The sequence below is a fragment of the Exophiala bonariae genome (assembly GCF_035927105.1).
Source record: "Exophiala bonariae strain CCFEE 5792 chromosome Unknown scaffold_23, whole genome shotgun sequence".
NCBI classification, from domain to species: domain Eukaryota; kingdom Fungi; phylum Ascomycota; class Eurotiomycetes; order Chaetothyriales; family Herpotrichiellaceae; genus Exophiala; species Exophiala bonariae.
The window spans coordinates 589,581-608,421 of NW_027042498.1; the positions used below are offsets into that span (position 1 = coordinate 589,581).

Here is an 18,841-nt window from a genome sequence, read left to right on the forward strand (position 1 = left end):
ACCACAGTCAACATTCGAGAAATAATTCGAGACAGGCATCAATCCCACTTCCCACCGTTATGTCTCCCCCACAATATCACTCAAAAATGCCATCAGGAGGTGAATACTCATACAAGCCAAGATCAGAGACTCCTGACCAAGTTGCAATCACATCTCCAGGTGGAGTGAGGGCTCACCGCTCGAATTCAGGGACACTGATACAACGATCAGGTCCCTTTTATGACCCACCACCTCGATCCACCCCAAATCCTCAATCTATGGGTCGCTTCTCAGAACCAAACTACACTCCTTCTAATGGACCTACAACCATGCAAAAGGAGGAGAATGAAGATCGAGTCAGGCGCACAAGCATCTCTGGACTTTTGCAACGACCTGAAAGCCAGCCACAGCTAAATACTGGCGCCTCGGGTTTTTCCTCCAACCCTGGCCCACACATGCGACCAGATAGTATTCCCCCTTCTTTTGCGCAAGTGGACCGAACTATCCAGCAGTCCCTGAATGGTCCAGATATTCCTCGATCTAATGGCCTTGGATCTTACGATACCCGACCCCCTCCCAGCTCAACTCCCCTTTCTAGATTGACAGCTGCGGCGCCTACGCCTCAAAGCTATCCTCATTCTCAGGAACGACCGCTGCCCCGCTCCCTCTCCCCCGAGATACGAAGGTCACAATTGAATGGAGCGGAGACTAGAGGTCTAGCTGGCTTACTGAATCAACACTTTGAACATGGTCAAGGATCTCAGCCTATGATGCGACAAGATTCTATACAATCGCAGAGCGACAGGTCCGTTCTTGGCGATCGACCTCGCATACCCAACCGGGCTTATTCACCATTTGCTGGATCTGTGATTTCGCAACATAATGGTCCATTTGATGACCTAGGTCGTAAAGGAAGTGATGAGTTATCACAACACAGAGCTCTCCTGTCTCTAGCGAACGAATCAAAACGGGGCAGATATTCTCCTGTTCCGCAAGCTGTTCAAGGTGCCCAGGCCCAGACTCCCACACCTGATGCTGCGATTAAAACTGAACACGGTCGGGTTTTCTCTGGTTTGGGAGGAGGCTTGAACACAGCCAATAGTGGACCCACATCAACACCACAGCCACTACCTGCAAGTCCATTCAAGCAAAACGAAGGAACCACCCGGCTTAGCGAGGAGAACTTGATGAAAATGTCGAGAAGTACCTCGGGCATCAGTAAACGCCCCCGCAAAGCTTTGAACGATGAACAGCGCGCAGAAAGTGATGTAGGTGATGTGAAGAGAAGTGGTGCTGGAAAGGGGAAGAGAAGCAAATATCAACACTCGTATAAGCTGGAGCTCGAGGATGCTCCTGCGGGACAGAGGAAAAATGCGACCTTCGGTTCGGCCTCGACTACAGCTCGGCGAGGAGCAACACCTACATCACACCCGTCACAACTGCATCACCATCAATTGCAAAGACAAGCATCAGCCACTGGGAACACACCCGTCTTCCGGCCTAAACAGACAATCAGAATCGCGTCAGTGATTGCACTTGCTGGGCGGAATCGACGTCGCCATTTGGGATCATTCAAATACAGTCCCACAGTTGGCCCTACCGAGCTAACCAGACCAACACCGCTCAAATTCGATGTTTCTATCAGACCCAGTCTCTTACCGTCCTTTTCAGAAGCTGAACACATCAACTGTACATACACAATACGTGTGTCAAGAACATGGCTTCAGGAAAAGGAGAGAGGAATCATCTGCGCAGAGAGGTATTTGTGGGGCTCTGGCATCTACACTGACGATTCAGACCCGCTAGCAGCAGCCATGCATGCAGGATTCATAAGTTCCGTTCATCCTGCAGGGATTGACGAAGCACTTCTCGAACGAGTGATTGAGGAGCAGAACCCCAAGATTGAGGGTAGTACCGCACCGGAAAAGCCCAAGAAGGTCGAAGAAGGAAAAGATCTACACATAACTCTAGTTGTCCTACCTCCTTTGGAGCATTACACAGACTCGGTCAGGTTTGGTATTAAATCACGATCTTGGCCTGAAGAATCATGGACAATGTCAGAGGGGCCAAGCTCCGGCAAAAGCCCACACGATGGTGTAAGTTTCATGGTCTTGAAGGTTGATTTTGTAGAAGACGGGATTGAGGCGAAGCGTGTTGGAAGAACGGGTGTTGAGAAACGAGAACGCCTCAGGCGTGAGTTGATGGAAAGAAAACGCAGTGGCGAACTTGAGAAGCAGAAGATTGCTGAAGCAGTCGCTCGAGCGAAGGTTCGAAAGGAGGAGCAAAAGAGACGCGCAGCAGAAACCGCTCTGAAGCGCGTCAAGTCGACCAACGGCACGACCAAGTCCGATTCTCTGTCTCGACCATCCGAACCGTCGCGCAAGGAAGCGGATGAACAACCGCCGCAACCACAGAAACCTGTCGAAGAATCGAATATGCAGCTTGACGTCGGTCAGAGTCCTGGCGAGTGGATCCGGCAGTTAACGGTTGCTGCGGCGTAGGAATCGCTGTCTGTTGAGCCGAAGCGTGATATGAAGCGTGAACATCCTTTTTGATTGATGATGCGCACTCGAGCTCAAGCTCGAGTTTTGAGACCGGGGTAGATCTTGATGCAATATCCACACGAAAAGAACTTTGAACAAAAACTTAGGTGTTATTATCCTCCTCCTCAACTATCTAGATACTCCACTAGTAATGAAATTCTGTACGATACATTGATTGACGTTCGCGTGAGATGACGTGTATCCCTCCTATGTCTATCTCCGCGCGTGAGGGAAACGAGTTGTAATTTAGACCTACATCTTCTAAGGAGAGGGAAACCTCAGAAACCCACGAGCGACATCTGGCGAAATGGATGGTTGCTTCCTGGGTCGGGATCGTACACACCTCCACCGCTTGCCGCATCCATCGGGTCGCGTTTCGTTTCTGCGTCTTGCCTGGAAGTGTGTATCCTCGGGCCCGGGCACTCCTCTCGCTGAGGAATCCTTGTCGTTGTTTGAGATCGATTCGAATGCGCCTTGCAATGATGGCGGGATGATTCGCCGTCAAGTCGTATATGTGAACGAATATACATTCGCCTTCGCTACACAATCAAAAGCAAAACGAAACGACTCCGAGCCTGAGTGGTGGCGCATTGTATCTAGAGTCGATATATACATTGATCTCTGCTCTGCATGTCTGTTTCTCATCGTAGGGCAGATCACTCGTTGTCCGTGAACCCACGTCGTGTCATCATGGATGGGCTCGAATACTAACTAGTGTCATTCACGAGACACCCTCACACCGTGACACTTCTGCATGCATTGAACTCGGTATGATGGATATTGTATTCTGTACAAATGTATTTTACGTACCCACCAAGCGACCCACCCGACCGCCTATCATTTCTCCCGAGCGCAGAGAACCAACTGTTTTTGGGTTCCTAGCACGCGAAGAAACAGTTTGGGAAAAAAGTATGAAAAAGAGATCACCCGTGCCGCCACAGATCCTACTGTCCTGGAGCGATTAACATGCCCTTCTTGGCTGCGTCCGGCTCCCAGCCTCCAGCAAGTGCCTCGCCGCCATTCGCGAGACCATACTCCTTGACGCGTGCCTCGAGTTCGGGGCGGAAATGTCGAATCAAACCTTGGATGGGCCAGGCGAATGCTTCGCCCAGGGCTGTAGATGCGTGATAGGTTAGTTACGGCGAGTCAAGAAAGGGAGTATTGGGGTGAAGAAGATCATGTGACGAGGATGGGTTGTGCTTACCGCAAATACTGTGGCCTTCGACCTGCTTCGTCAGTTCCTGGAGCATGTCGATCTCTCTGGCCCTCGCCTGACCCTTCTCAAATCTCTGCATCATCTTGGCCGTCCACGTGCTGCCTTCTCTGCAAGGTGTGCATTGACCGCAGGATTCGTGCTTGTAGAACTGGGATAGACGGGCGATCATGCGGACGACATCTGTGGATTTGTCCATGACGATGACAGCAGCGGTACCGAGGCCGGACTGACTGTCCTTGAGGGCGTCGAAATCCATGAGCTGGTCGTCACAGATTTTCCTGGGCAGGATGGGTGTCGAAGAGCCGCCGGGGATGATGGCGAGGAGATTGTCCCAGCCGCCACGGACACCCCCACAATGCTTCTCAATGAGTTCACGGAGCGGGATGGACATCTCTTCCTCCACGGTGGTGGGGTTGTTGACGTGCCCTGAGATGCAAAAGAGCTTGGTGCCTTGGTTTCTCTCGCGCCCGAAGCCGGCAAACCAGCTCGGTCCGCGACGGATGATCGTGGGCACTACGGCAACGGTCTCAACGTTTGTGACAGTGCTAGGACATCCAAACAGACCGACGGCAGCGGGGAACGGTGGCTTCAGTCGTGGTTTACCGGCTTTTCCTTCGAGAGATTCAATTAAAGATGTTTCCTCACCGCACACGTAAGCGCCAGCGCCACGGTGGAGGTAGACGTCGAAATCGTAACCTGTACCGCAAGCGTTCTTGCCGATCAGACCGTCCTTGTATGCTTCCTGGATTGCTCGCTGTAGAACTGTTGCTTCATGGTAAAATTCACCTCGGATATAAATGTATGCTGCGGTGGCGTTCATGGCACGGCCAACTACCAGACAACCTTCAACGAGCTTGTGGGGGTCTTTGCGCATGATTTCTCGATCCTTGCATGTTCCAGGCTCGCCTTCGTCGGCATTGACAACAAGATACCGTGGCTTCTTGTCATTTTCCCAGCCCTTGAAATTCATGAATGACTGTGGAAAGTCTGGAGTTAGTATCTCGGACGCATGCCGTGATGATTAAATGAAAATGCTCCTGGCAGACTTACAAATTTTAAACCCGACGGAAAGCCCGCACCACCTCTTCCTCTCAGCCCAGAAGCTTTAATCTCGTTGATCAACCAGTCGTGACCCTTCAGCACAATTTCCTTGGTTTTGTACCAATCGCCGTATTTCATCGCCGATTTTAAATCTGTGCCATGGTGGCTGTAAAGGTTCTGAAATATGCGGTCTTGATCTTTGAGACCTCCATAACGTCTCTGCTGAGATGCTCCCTCCTGGACGGTGGCATAGCTGCGTGCTTGAAGGGACGAGGAGCTGGTGGCGGCGAGTGAGGAGTTGAGGGCGGAACAGCTACGCGACGCAGCTTTGGCGACCGCCCTGACCGTTGTCGTCGACCGAACGATCATCGCGGTGCCAGTGTGTGTCAAAGAGAGGAATGGCGTGATGAAAGGCACCCGGTGAAGGGGGCAAGGAGTGGTGGCCGTGGGTTGTGGGTTGTAGTAACTGGTCGTCGGGTGCAATGCAGTCGAACTTCAACTTCTATGATGCCCGCTTCCAAATTGCTGCATGGTAATTGGCGAGAGCTGTTGCTTAGTGGGTGGCAGTGTCGACGGGCTATAAGTGCTCCTCCGTAACGAGTATTTCTAGTGCGGAGTACATGTGCACTTTTAAGCACGATTCTTGATCATGTGCGAAACCCTCTTGAGTTGTGCACAATAACGAAATCATACAAAAGACAACTATAGCAACAAGGAACTATCTCTGATGTATATTTGATAATTAGTTAATTGGATTAATATAGCTCCCGGTGAAGGTGTTTTATATGAGAGCTCTGAAGGCTCAACGCCCCAAACGCTACCCAATACCGCCCCTCAGCATGACGTTGTCTTCTAGAATAGTCTTACATCCAACGTTGACTGAAGTCAGAACTCTTTCTTCTGTTCAGCATTGCTCCCAATAGAGTACCACAGTAACAGGGTTGTCTTCAGTTGAAGATACCTTTGCAGCTGGAGCGTGAAAAACACTAGTTGGCACTTGCACTATCTGTTCCTCCATCACATTCCAACCCCAACAGATTCGATCCGGTCGCAGCCATTGCTTTGTGTTGAAATCGGAAACCGTCGATGACATATGTCCCCCACATCGAAGAAGATTCATCAAGGCAGGTGGTGGCTCTTCCTCATCAGTCGGGACATACGCCCATGAGTCTGCATCAAGTGGATACCATTGCACTAACTGCTCAAGCCACGATCTGACGCGGCGTCGAAGCTGGATTCCTTGATCTAACTCGCTGTATAGTGCAGATAGTATGATGGCAAACTTGCTCTTATCCAGAACCGCCTTCCTTTGTGGACCGCTTTGAGTTCCGAGACAAGCCTCAAGCTCGCTCAAGCATTGTACTATTCCTGATGAGACGCTCTTAGGTAACATGTCAATAACTGACGCAACCGACAAGAGTTCAAAAGGTCGTGTAAGCCTTTTGTCGTAATGAGTGACAAGAGTTTGTAGACTTTGGGCAATAGTCGTTGGCAAATCATGCTGCATCTCTTCCAAAATGTCTTTGGCTTTCATGTCTTGGACGGCACCCTTCAGGACGAATGTACACACAGCGGCTGCGGTCTCAACAATCTGAAGTTGACTGTCCCGATACACCTTTGCATTCTTCTGTCTCGAATTTCTGGCTGTCAGCCCAGGTTCATGAGTGTTTGGGTCCGTGGTTTTCAGCCGACTTGCTCGAGCGGTGCAGTCAAGTAGTAACTGGCTTAATGTTGCCAGGATAATTCGGCCATCTGGAAAACAAGGAGTGTCTTCAAAAGGCAAGAAAAGGCTCATCAGAGTTTGTTGATGTGACTGCATGATCCCCTGTTCGCGTTCATTAGCGCACAAAACGGACACATTGTCGAGCAGATCGAATGAAAACACCGATAGTTCTATAGCAATAGCTGATGTCGTCGTTGGATGACGGTAATCAAAGATGAAGCATCGTGAAAGTGGGTCCGATCTGTTATCCTTCTTCCATTTTCGAACTTCGCTCAAGGGAGACCCTGGAGGTGCGTTGATACTGATCACGTAATGATCAAATGGATTGTCTCGGATTGTGAATCCATAGGACAAGAGGAGAACTTCATTGTCTTTGGGTCCATAGTTGTTGCACAGTTCTTGGCCTGCCTCATATGGTTGCAAAACCTGGAGCCCAACAAAACTGTATCGGGCAAGCCACTCGACTTGGACAGCAGGTCTGTGGTTGAGTATGTCAAGAAGTGGTAACAACACTCCAAATCTTTCCGTGAAGAGGTTGATAACATCATACGGTCCCGTTTGTTTGCTGAGCCGGTCGTGGCGAGCCAGGTCTGCGGGTAGTGTATCATCAAGGACTTGAGAGGTGAAGGAACGGCTTCCAAATATTGTCGCAGCCCACCGGAACCGTTCCCTGTATGTTATGTAAGTTTCAATCATTGATGTTTTGCTCTTTCAGAACATACCATGTATAGCTTTGATCAAGCGCATGAGGCCATTTCAAACGTGTAAGGTGGTCAAGCCCGTGCTCATATAATTGCCGCCACTTATTCGACTGTGTTTCGAATGCTTTCTTCAGATTGGTCCCTTCAAGCCATATCACATCTTCAGCTTGGTCGAATTGTTGAGTGTTGACTTCTTTGACTGTAGGCAATGAAGCAATGTACGAATACCACCACGATTTATCTCCTAGCACCAGTTGTTCCATCAAGAAGAAAGATTGCAAAGATTCCGGGCGCTTGGCTTCTGCAAGAAGGAAAGGTGTAGGGAAGCGAGTTCCATGACTGGAAAACGGTTTCACGTCAAGAGCATTCAAGACTGACAATGTGACTTCCATCGAACAACTCGCGATCCGTGCACCAGATGGCATAGTCGTATTGGTAGTCACGACGGCATGAAATCCTTTTCTTGAGCTGAAAGCAATCTGGGCATCGGGATGAAAATAGCCGTTGTTTGTCAGAACCCATTCGATCAGATGTCGATGCTGGGCAAATATGTCTTTCGTCGACGAGGTATCTTTCTCCATCCGCAGAGGCGGACTGGCACTATCAGAACGTGGTCCGACGACATTCTGATCAAGCTGGGTCCTATCGAGCTCGATCGAGTTGAGCGCTGCAATTTTGGATTCCAGACATCTGCTGCTCTCACGCTGCGCCGCGACTTGTGAGCTGGAATTCGATTGAAACGAATTGGTTGTTCCACTTGGATGGATTTCATGTATGGATGAGATCTTAGCTGTGGCGAAGGACTGAGGGAGATTTGGCTTCGACAGGTCACTGTTGATATTGACAGAGTTGTCCACCACTAGAGGATCCATAGCTATGCCGTCCAGCGTTGTTCTTCTGGATTGTGGAAAGATTTCCAAGCGCAGAGAAATGTCATGTAGCCGCGCTAAACTGGCAGCATATATTTGATACTATTGTTAAGTATTCGGAATGATTCTGATAATTTCGTGAACACCAAAGTTGCATGAGAAAAGAGATCGAGAGTAGAATTAAAATACTGGGAGTAGAGATAGAAAGAAAACAAATGAGAATGAATTACGCCTGGATAACACAAAGGCCGTGGCACTCTGGTGAGTTTTTGCTGTGAGAAGCAAGTCGCTTGAAGGGGTTTGTCTCGAGTTGAAGTGCGCGCAAAATTAAAAATAATTTATGTTAGCAATCAGGGAAAAGTAATGGTGCTTTGAGCGAGCAACGCGCACGGGAGTGCCATTGCGTCAAACATGAGCCACCCTATGACACCGTGAACCCTAGGGGTAACAACAGTCATGATACCTACCTAGGTAGGTAGGGTGCTGTGTGTTTGATAGTCAACCGTACCAATCTGAGAAGTGCCCACCTCGCTGGCGACTGCTATCGCCCACCTCGTTCCATGACAGAGGCTATTGAAAAGAGGGAGTCCAGCGGATTCATCGGCGAGTAGATGTACAGAGGATCGTTGTAGCCCGTGGGGTTCGCTGGGCATTAGAAATGCGGAGTTCTCCCAGCCTAACTAACAGGGTCCCTTTATCTGGGTGCTACCAATTCTCATCAAGCAGTATCAGGGCGAGAAGACAAAAAATCGAGCAAACAGTGGAGCGTTTTGGGCCCGTAGGCTGGTATGGATTATGCTCATCATTGGAAAGAAAGATAGTTTGGAACGGTAATATGATGCCGAGATGATTTGAACAAGGCGGACAACTCCTATGAGTTTTCATATCACCCGCAAGATGCCCATGCCGTCCTATCAGATACAAGTGGCAAGATGTTACTTCAGTGGGTTTCGCTGGGTAAGTTGAGTGGAACATAAAAGTGCTCAAGGAGAAAGTCGTTGTTGTCGTTCTCCTTCTCGGATGTCACTCTCTACAGCTTGCAGTCGGTTCCTTGAACAAAGCTGGAGAAACCGCCGAATAGCCAGACAGTTGCCCTGGTCTCGGACCACAGCTCGCACCTTTAACTGGAATACTTGTACACTAAAAGCCATGGCGACCAACGAGGTAAACGGGCACAAAACGAACGGCGTCAACGAGACTGCCACCAAACATGATTTCTCCAGCCTGAAAGTCAACCAGTCCCGACTGTTGGACGCGATCCATACTGGGTGCAAGTTTGGAGCAGACCATAGATATGGAGACGATCCTACAGAAACTGGAATGGCGAGGCTGAGTCTGAATGATGCTGACAAGCAGATTCGCGACTGGTTCACTGCCACGGCCGAGTCTCTCGGTTGCAAGGTAACGTTTGATCAGATGGGCAATCAATTCGCGATTCGAGCGGGTAAGAACAAGACGGCCCCTCCCATCATGATGGGATCACACTTAGACACCCAGCCGACGGGTGGGAGGTACGACGGCATTCTGGGCGTGAATTCTGGACTTGAAGTTCTCAAAGTGCTGCACGAGAACAATTTCGAGACGGAAGGGAGCGTCGGTGTTGTCAATTGGACAAACGAGGAAGGCGCAAGGTTCCCAATGATGGCTGTCTCGTCTGGAGTGTGGGCGGAAGCAGTGCCTTTAGAAACTGCCTGGAACCTTGCTGAAGTGTCCCCTAGAGAAGATGGCCAACGTAGAACGATGAAGCAGGAACTGGAGAGAATCGGCTATCTCGGTACTCAGCCTGCATCATACAAGGCTTTTCCGATGGCCGCCCATTTTGAGGTTCATATTGAGCAAGGCCCAATTTTGGAGGCAGAAAAGAGACGGGTCGGAATTGTCAAAGGCGAGTAGCACATGGTTTCCACAAAAACGTGTCCAGGAGTTCTGACAGGCGATAGGCGTACAAGCTTTCAAATGGTTTGAAATCACCGTCAAGGGCCGTGACACTCATGCTGGGACAACACCATTTTCAGCACGTATGGACTCTATGCTTTGTGCGGCCAAATTGATCGTTGAATCCAACAAGGTTGCGAAGAAGCTGGGCGGTTTGGCTACCACTGGCATTCTGACAGGGCTGCCCGGATCCATCAACACTATGGCGCACACTGTGACATTCACACTCGACATACGACACACCGAAGACGAAAAACTCGCCGAGGTAGAGAAGGAATGCCGCGCCGAATTTGCCCGTATATCACGGGAAGAGAGTGAGAAAGGGTGTCAAGTTGAGTGGCAGGAGTTGGTGGACAGCCCGGCGGTCATCTTCCACCCAGACTGCATCGCCGCCGTAGAGGCCAGTGCAAAAGAGATCTGTCAAGAGCTGCCGATGACGGCAGATGATGGCCAACTCTGGAAGTACATGATTAGTGGAGCCGGCCATGACAGCTGCTATACCAATCGTCGGTGCCCGACGAGTATGATATTCACATCAACTCGTGAGGGAATCAGCCACAATCCCCAAGAGTATTGCAGCCCTGAAGACTGGTAAGTAAACCCGATTTTGAGACCTAAGTCGAGACGAGATAAATCTGACGAGTAAATTTAGTGCCATTGGTGCCCAAGTCTTGCTTGGTGCTGTGCTTCGATACGACAGATCAAGAGTTGAACAAGGGGACTTGAAGTAGTTCCACTGGGGGACAAGTTGCGATGGAGAACAAAAACTCAGGTTTAGAGCCTGGTCAAGACTGAATTTCTGGAGAATAAGAGTGGTCGAGTTGATGTAAATTACATTTCATCTGGATCTGAAACTCCAGAACCATTAGGTCGGTTCTCGTAATATACTATGCTCCTGTCAGCATAGGCCTAGATGACCTGAACTCCTATCGCTAATTGCATAATGCTACCTACTCGCTAGAGACAGTGATATCAACCATCACCTGCGAACATCACGAGCCAGCTCCTCCCTTCCCTAGGACTTCGCCTTCCACGTGCTTGCGCGGCGCTGCTGGGTGAGCGGCTTGAGTCTGCTTTTCAGCGTAGAGTTTAGCAATGAGCTTCTCCCACAAGGTGAAATACTGCTGCATCTCCTCCTCACAGTCTCGTTTCGGATCAACTCGGCAGTCTTTGAAGTTGACAATCAAATCGCCTCCCTGCCACATACTGTCATGGGTGCGAGTCATGCCAGTCGCGGAGTCGCGGATTGGTGGTGCAGCATGGTTGTAAGAATTAATTCGCCGTTGTTCAATAAGAACCAACTTGGCCAAGACAGTTGGATGCCATTGGACCAGGTGTTCCAGGGCATGTCCCTCTGCCTTCTGGAAGGCGTAGGCTCGATAAAGAGGATCGAACCAAGCGTCAAGAAAGTACTGTCCCCAATTATCGGTTGTGGTGGGAGTAAACGGGGTATTGCGGAGGATGAAGGAAGTATGGGCAAGATTGTCCATATCTTGTGACAAGATCAGATGGGTCCGCGAAGGTTTGAGATGCGAGAAGGTATGGATGACGGAATCTGGTGGCACGACGGGAATATCCTTCTTCATGAGGGATTCCAGAGGTTGCAGAATATGTTCCTCCAAGGATAATACCGGATTTGTTATCAAAGCGTCCGCCGACAGGGCCCAGAAGAAAGTGCTCGAGGAATGGAGGGTCAAGGCATGCCGCAGAGCTGGAATGATGGACCATGATGAAGGAGAAGGATGGATAAGATCGAAGTAATGAGAGGTATTTGTGTAAAAGGTCTTGTAACCTGTGTCGAGGAATCAGTCGGGTATTCTTTGGCATTGTCTGCGGGCTTCAGCGAGTTGTCTTACCGTGCTGGGCAGCATAATGATCACGGTTTTTCTTCACCATGTTTATGTAGTTCTCACTCACGAGTCCGTCCTCAAACACGGTGACTATGACAATGTCTTGTGGCCCACGAATTTCGGACGCGCCATTACTGTTGTGGTCTGCATGCGCTTGCAGAATATACCTGAGCACTAGGTACAAGGTCAAAAGGGCGAGTATGGCATAGCCGGCGAGTTGTACTTGTCTCCGCCGTCTGTGCACAAGAGCGTTGGATGTGTTCCGAGCGTAGGGAGGGGGGTGCGAAGTCTTCCGAGGAGGCAAGGCGAAGTGCATCTTGACCGAAGACCAACTGGCCCTGTGATGTGACAATCAGGGTATGAGTCAGTGGGTGGGATCCTTATGGACTTGAGTTGCGAGTCCTCATTGTCGCTCGTAAGGGAGATGGCTGCGCTGAACAGGGAGTGATCATAAACCGCATTGGAAGTCAAATTCGGATCAAGTCGACAGTTAGTTACCTAGGTAGTTACTCGTTCTCATCCGCGTCGTATGAGTACTTCAAGTTGGGAAGGTACAAGTGGCATGCAAGGAGCCTTCGCACATGCTCCAAGTTGAGAAGTGGTTGGATTAACTTAAAGCCGTCATCCCCGAGCTTGAACCAGGATCCCGAGATATTCTTAGCTCAGCCATGCCCGTGTTCTTTGCCCTCGGCTCCTCAAGAACCACTAGCTCCAGGGTTTTGATTGATGGATTCTTCGAAGTCGAGTGTGATATAGTTGAGGTTATTACAGGTCTCGTCTCTACTATCCATCTCCGTGTTTCTAATGGCTATTTATACAAGATAAAGCACCCCAGTGCGCTTTTGTATCAACATCGGAAGATGCTGTCAAACCCATGTCAACATTCTATTCACCAGATCCCGGGAAGCATCGTGTACCTCTTCTTCTTGTATTTGTCGCCAAATTCTTTGCGATAACGTCGCTCCTTCTTTTTGGCCCACTGCGCCATTTGAGCCACCGAGACAAGCGTAAATATAAGCACTCCCCAGCTCAAGCCACTGACGAGATAGACGCCAATCCACGAGATTGTCTCGGTCATGTAATTAGGGCATGTCACGAGTTTGAACAATGGTCCTTGCGGTATTCCTCTTTCCGTGCCCCCCGAGCTGCGTAATCCCATGAGAGTCAAGTGAGACTGAAGATTGCCTAGTTCTCCAGTCGTATAAAGCAATAATCCAGGGTACAAGAGCGAAGGATTGGCTGGTTTTGCCGTAGCGGAAGAAGGTGCGTAGACAAAGGCAGCGATTAGAGCTCCAGAGAGTACCCAGTAGTGCGCGCTGTTCTTGAAGATGTTGCGGAGGGGCATGGTAGCCGCTGAAAACCGATGAACAAACAAGGTCTCCAACTCTCTCTTGACAAAATGCAAGACAACCAGCCACATGGTGATTGTTTGCAGTTGAGAAGGGACGTCAGGCGCAGAAGGATACAGATATGGACGCAAAGTGTAGACGAGTGGATGTATAAGGATGGGGCCGAGGTACTCGACTAGGAAGACGGTCCTCCATGCAATCTGGGTGCCCAAGTCCTTGACATAGATGGTGCTTTGGTTTCGCAAACCGGTAGCATAGACCGAGCCATCTGTTGAGTTGGTGATGGCAGTGCCGTCGCTTCCTTTTGTAACTCGTAATTGATGAATGGAGAATTTGGTCTCGGCGGCCAGCCGTGAATAGATTTCAGCAGTGGATGAGGATGAGTCAATATCAATGGATTCCGGTAACGTCTTGATAGGCTTTCCTGCAAGGGGGTCAAAAATGAGCGATAACTGGAGACGGCCCAGGGTGTACACTACCTCTAGGACGGATTTGTAGAGTAATTGGCTTGGAAGACATTTTGTCGGATGAAGAAGCGGGAACCTCGCAAGCACAGTGACAGAGGATGCCGATTTAGCGCTGAATTGAGTGGCGTGTTCAAACAGTGGGATCACGAGGACTTGGTAGTGACTCGTGGCTGATGGTGTAACGAAAGCACCAAACTCAAGGACGACAAAAAGTCAACGTGGTGTTTTGCGAACGGCTGATGGAGGAAAGGTTGTTGGGGTACTTATTGCGTCACACTCCAAAAATCAGTGCAAACTGCCTTGGGCAGCACCAGAGGCCCCTCGGGCCAAGGGGGCTGAGAACTAGTCCCAGTAGTGGGTGCCCGTGGGTGTCAGTTCCTTCTAGCGACTGTACCTGGATTCCCGGCGGTCTTGCTAATGCTTGGCCCTCTTCAGGCTTCATCGTGCCCCAAGGGCTCCTCCATCAGAAACCGGTCAACAAGGATGATTCAGGCCAGACCCTTGAACTCAACTGGGAACAGGCGACTGCCACCTTCCCGCTGGCCGCGGGACAAGCCGTATCAAACTCTTCGTCGAAGCGAGCGTCCTTCGCAATGGGCGTTGTGTACATCGAGCCTTCCAATCACGTTGCCAGTATTGTCACCATCCAGGTCAAGCAAAGTGCTCGCTTTCCACTAACATCTGAATACGGGCACTTATGTACAATCCCCCCTCGAACGTTCGGACAATCGAGTTCTAGCCTGTCAAAGCCGGCGCTTGCTGTCTTCTTGGCTGCCATTGCCCTTCAGAGGCTTGGAGCTGAGGCCGACACTATTGGTGGCGTTTCCCCAGACACGACGCCAAATTCAGCTCTACCAAGTAAAGGGGCTGGCTGACCTTCGGAATGTGACTAAATAACTACGAACTGTACTGTCGGGACTGCCTCGCCTCTCCTCATCAGAGGCCTTATCCCAGACTCGTACGAACTGATTTATCTAGCCCTCGTGTGCTGTTCCAACGGCCAGCTCAAATACACCCTGTTCGCTGTCTTGACACTTGAGTCTCTTCCTGTTGCATGCCTGGTCCCACTTCTTACAATCTGGAACATTCGTCCTCTGTTCAAACACTTTCAAGATGCCTTCCTTTCTCAGCAAAATCACCAAGGGTATGAACTGCTTGAGTACCTCAGGCGATGCTTCTCACTCAGAAACAACAGGTTCGTCCTCAAAGCCACATCCACAGCCAATCCGGAAAACACACGATGATGAGGGACCGAGACCGAAAGGCTCAGACGACTCGCTGTCTTCTTCTGACAGTCAAAAGTCAAATTATGTCCTCGAAGTTCTTCGGAAATTTAACATCAAGCACATTAATACTGTCAACGATCTTGTCATGGAAGGCGTTGAAGGCAAACCCTTGGACGACAAGACCTACCTGATGGAACGCATCATACAGCTCGCGGCGGACTTACCTGTTGAAAGTCGGACGAGTGCTACACTGACGAATGCCTTTCTAAACCAATTGTGGACCGACTTGCAACATCCACCTCAGTCTTACCTTGGGACCGAGTTCGTCTACCGCAAGGCTGACGGCTCCAACAACAACATCCTGTGGCCTCGTCTGGGCGCTGCTGGACAGCCATATGCCCGTACTGTCCGTCCCAGGATGATTCAGCCAGTTGCAAAACCGGATCCTGGTCTCATCTTCGATAGCCTGCTAGCACGAAAGACGTTCAAACCACATCCTAACAAAATATCCAGTGTGCTCTTCTACCTTGCATCCATCATCATTCACGACATCTTTCATACCAGTCACCAAGACTTCAGCATTTCCGAGACCTCTGCCGTCGTCCATGCTGCCGTCGTCCATGTCGGCATCGCGAGAGCTCTCATGTTCATTACTCGCATGGTCCTCATCCACGTTGTCATCATCCGAGCTGTCATTCTCACCGATCGTGTGGTCCTCGTCCGTGTTGTGCTCTTCGGTCATATTGTGCTTGTCATTAGACATCTATGAAAAAATGTGAATTTATTGTGAACGGAGGTGCTACAGACCTTGACAACCTACCAGGACTTCGGCGTTCATGCTTTTCGAGTTGAAGACCTTGTTGACTAGGTGAAAGACTTGTGATAGGTCCATTTGCCCTGGTTTGGGTAGCTGTAACGGTTGTGACCCTTCACTGCAAGAGGTGGTTCAGGATCGGTTCCGATTGAAGGTAATCGAAGATGTCTTTTCCTTATTATATGAGAAATATTTTCACATTATTCCTGCGCTAGCTTTACTGCACTGCCTTGTGTTGCCCGCCAAGGTACGAAGGGTGATTCGTCACATAGAAAATAATGACACTAAGACCCTTAAATTTAAGCCTTGTTATGATTCTGTAAATATACTCACTTTCATACTGGGCCTAAATCTCTATCTGACCAGGCCAGCACAGGGAGTATGGTTGCGGAACATTCTTATGGAAGATCCGCAGGGCAGCCTTTAGAAGAAATCGCATCTACGGATGGGATTTTGTAGCCATTCTATTTGATTCGCCTGGCTTTGTCTCCGTGTGGTCTTGTGAGTTTGCTAGCAGATTAGGGAGCGTAATAAAGGAGTGAATAAAACCACACTCATGCGGAGTCAGGACAAAGGCTAGACTGATTGCTCCAGAGCAGGAGGTCGCATATTACAATGAAAAGGATCAAGGCTGCTCTCCCTGGCTGCTGAATCCAACCACCGCTCACCCATGGGAATGACACATACCTGTATGAAAGAAGAACAGCCATCCAAATGAGACGCTGGGAAGATCTGGGCACCGACCTTTAACCCCGAAACACCGCAACCAAACTGGAGAAAATGCCACCCATCAAGTCCATGATCTTCTTGACCTTAACACGCTCTTGGGCATCCTCATCATTCATATCTGCAACCACGGTGTTGTACTCAGCCGCGAGCTCCTGGAATGTCTTGCAGACTTCATGTTCGAACTCTGCGGTGGTAGTGTAACGCTTCTCGTCGAAAACCTTCTCCATGTCCGCAGCTACATCCGTCAGTCTTTGTTTCAGTTGAATCAATTCAGCATCGGCTTTGCTGCGTCTCTCTTTCAGTGTTGCGACGCTTGCTAGAGCCTGCTTCATGGTCTCTTCCATTGCCTTCAAAGCCGCTGCTGGCACAGTCACATCGCCTGTGGAATCTTGGTCGTCGCCCGGCACCTGATACGCAACACTGGAAAGGCTTTCACCTTCGGTCAGACTTTCATCTGTGGTCAGTGGTTCGGGGGAGGAGGAAGATGCCGATCCGTCTTCTGCTATCACGAGACTCGGTTCGGAGATCTCGTCGCTCAATTGTGAGGAGTCTGCTTCGTATGGTGGTGGGCTCGGCTGATAGTCATATACGGCTCAATCCGACATGGTGGGTTCAGATGTTTCCAGTTCTACGTGAGAGTGGTGGGTGATGGAAACTTGGTCTTGTCACGTCCTGATCAAGTGAGATTGTGTTGATCGATTGCATTGGAGAATGACATAGAAAGGAAGAGAAAGAGAAGGATCTTACGAGTCTAGCCATCTGAGTACTCTCTCTGGCCCATAGGCAGTGCCTCTCATAGGCAGCGTTCCGTGCCTCGAGGCTTCGCTAAGAGACTCAGCTGCCTCGCTGTCCACTGTCACTCAATTGCACAACGATTGAAATTCTACAAAGAGCTTGTCTTAATATGATTTTATTCATCTCTGGAGCTGTCTGCATGGTCGTGGTTTCCACAGACATCAGATATGCCAAGGTTTTCTCCCTGGATAATATCCGCAGTTGATCCCTCAATCATCGATAATACTCAACATAAAGATATCCCAGACAGGACATTGTCGTCTGGACGGGGAGGATACCGAGGCTTGTCAGGACATCCACTTGTGAAGGAGTAACGGGTGGGAAAACACCAGAGCGATTCATCCTCGATGCTCACTATTTGGATCCTTTTATAACCAGAAGGCTTCGCTGTGAGAGCCACTATATCCACCAGGGACGCGGGAGCGCTGCAATGCCGCAATTTGATTATCTCGTTCTCTGACCCGCTGAAGGAGGTTTTTGATTTCCCCGGCTTGGTTAGTGATTTTCTTGGAATGTTTCGCGATGGTTTTGGAAAGCTCTGCGACTTCTTTGTTGAGACTAGTAGTCTTCTGATCACGATCAGAAATATCCCGCTCCAGGGATCTAATTCTTCTCCAAAGTGCGTCGGCTCTGTTGTTGCTCATCATAATTTTCTGATCACGTTGTAAAGTCCCAGTGGTAAGTTGTGTGATTGCTTCATGGCGTTCTGCGAGCTGCTCATTGAGATCTGCGACTTCCTTGTCAAGAACGCTGCCTTTCTCAGTGAGGTCCCTTATCATCTGTTTATCATTTCCCGAGCTAATGGCAAGTCTTTCAAACGTCTCTTGTTGTCCCACAATCACATCCTTAAGCTCTGCAATTGTCTTATCCTGCTCTGCAGTCCTTTCCAGGAATTTGGCAATCTTCTCATCGCGTTTGGCAATCTTTTCGTCGCGTTCTGATATCATATCGTCCCGTTCGGCAACCTTCTTAAAAAGCTGTGCTACCTTGTTCTCATGGTCTGCAATACTCTGGAGAAGCTGTGGTGCTTTCCCTTCGGATTTCATAGTACTCGCATGAGGCAATGTAGAAAGATTCCTCAAAGGGTTCATCAAGGAGCTGATCTCTTTTGATTTTGCGTCTTCTTGGCTTTCTGGCACGATCTTGACATCTGCAATAGCCCCATTTGAGATTCTGGTTGAGTTTGGTGTATTTGTGGCGCTAGTAGAGGTCGGAGTCAGCACAGAACTAGTAGAGGACGACTCTCGACTGGGCTCGCGTCTTTGTTGAGGTGAGAGGAGATCCAAAGATCCCACCCAGTAGACTTTGGCATCAGTGGAGTTAAGACGTACATAGAATTGGCCGAGCCACACAAAGCATCATTTCTATCTTTGTAATTGCCAGACCAATAAGTGTGGCCACCATAGATGCTGGGATGATGATGAGGCGGATACCCAGGAGGGCGCGAGAAGTTCGGTGCCATCGTTGAGAATTTCAGTATTGTTTCTATTTTTTTAATTGTGAGTTTTGAACGTATCAACAGGGCCGAAAACTTTCTGGGATAACGACAGGCTTCACGGGAAAAGTCGCACAAAGGGTGAGCTTCCCTGATGAGATGAATTTGA

General features: G+C 49.6%; 9 protein-coding genes across 9 annotated transcripts; 3 read left to right on the forward strand and 6 right to left on the reverse strand.

Annotated features, from left to right (window-relative positions):
- Window positions 1–86: 86 nt before the first annotated feature.
- On the forward strand, window positions 87–2,480 carry LTR84_006264 (uncharacterized protein; the record flags this gene model as incomplete). The annotated part of the gene is made up of 1 exon (XM_064849825.1): window positions 87–2,480. The coding sequence occupies one exon, from the start codon at window positions 87–89 to the stop codon at window positions 2,478–2,480; it is 2,394 nt and encodes a 797-aa protein (XP_064703580.1).
- A 986-nt stretch (window positions 2,481–3,466) lies between these two features.
- NUO51 (NADH-ubiquinone oxidoreductase 51 kDa subunit, mitochondrial precursor) lies at window positions 3,467–5,148 on the reverse strand (the record flags this gene model as incomplete). Its single annotated transcript, XM_064849826.1, has 3 exons — window positions 3,467–3,636; window positions 3,727–4,714; window positions 4,789–5,148. 3 exons carry the CDS (start codon window positions 5,146–5,148, stop codon window positions 3,467–3,469), a joined length of 1,518 nt encoding a protein of 505 aa, XP_064703581.1.
- Window positions 5,149–5,683: 535 nt separating this feature from the next.
- LTR84_006266 (uncharacterized protein) lies at window positions 5,684–8,075 on the reverse strand (the record flags this gene model as incomplete). Its single annotated transcript, XM_064849827.1, has 2 exons — window positions 5,684–7,172; window positions 7,225–8,075. The coding sequence occupies 2 exons, from the start codon at window positions 8,073–8,075 to the stop codon at window positions 5,684–5,686; spliced, it is 2,340 nt and encodes a 779-aa protein (XP_064703582.1).
- Window positions 8,076–9,221: 1,146 nt separating this feature from the next.
- LTR84_006267 (uncharacterized protein) lies at window positions 9,222–10,738 on the forward strand (the record flags this gene model as incomplete). Its single annotated transcript, XM_064849828.1, has 3 exons — window positions 9,222–9,957; window positions 10,013–10,598; window positions 10,660–10,738. The coding sequence occupies 3 exons, from the start codon at window positions 9,222–9,224 to the stop codon at window positions 10,736–10,738; spliced, it is 1,401 nt and encodes a 466-aa protein (XP_064703583.1).
- Window positions 10,739–10,999: 261 nt separating this feature from the next.
- On the reverse strand, window positions 11,000–12,173 carry LTR84_006268 (uncharacterized protein; the record flags this gene model as incomplete). Its single annotated transcript, XM_064849829.1, has 2 exons — window positions 11,000–11,799; window positions 11,864–12,173. The coding sequence occupies 2 exons, from the start codon at window positions 12,171–12,173 to the stop codon at window positions 11,000–11,002; spliced, it is 1,110 nt and encodes a 369-aa protein (XP_064703584.1).
- Window positions 12,174–12,746: 573 nt separating this feature from the next.
- LTR84_006269 (uncharacterized protein) lies at window positions 12,747–13,725 on the reverse strand (the record flags this gene model as incomplete). The annotated part of the gene is made up of 2 exons (XM_064849830.1): window positions 12,747–13,630; window positions 13,686–13,725. The coding sequence occupies 2 exons, from the start codon at window positions 13,723–13,725 to the stop codon at window positions 12,747–12,749; spliced, it is 924 nt and encodes a 307-aa protein (XP_064703585.1).
- A 1,061-nt stretch (window positions 13,726–14,786) lies between these two features.
- LTR84_006270 (uncharacterized protein) lies at window positions 14,787–15,668 on the forward strand (the record flags this gene model as incomplete). Its single annotated transcript, XM_064849831.1, has 1 exon — window positions 14,787–15,668. One exon carries the CDS (start codon window positions 14,787–14,789, stop codon window positions 15,666–15,668), a length of 882 nt encoding a protein of 293 aa, XP_064703586.1.
- A 791-nt stretch (window positions 15,669–16,459) lies between these two features.
- On the reverse strand, window positions 16,460–17,201 carry LTR84_006271 (uncharacterized protein; the record flags this gene model as incomplete). The annotated part of the gene is made up of 2 exons (XM_064849832.1): window positions 16,460–17,017; window positions 17,190–17,201. The coding sequence occupies 2 exons, from the start codon at window positions 17,199–17,201 to the stop codon at window positions 16,460–16,462; spliced, it is 570 nt and encodes a 189-aa protein (XP_064703587.1).
- Window positions 17,202–17,605: 404 nt separating this feature from the next.
- On the reverse strand, window positions 17,606–18,699 carry LTR84_006272 (uncharacterized protein; the record flags this gene model as incomplete). Its single annotated transcript, XM_064849833.1, has 2 exons — window positions 17,606–18,437; window positions 18,569–18,699. 2 exons carry the CDS (start codon window positions 18,697–18,699, stop codon window positions 17,606–17,608), a joined length of 963 nt encoding a protein of 320 aa, XP_064703588.1.
- Window positions 18,700–18,841: the final 142 nt, after the last annotated feature.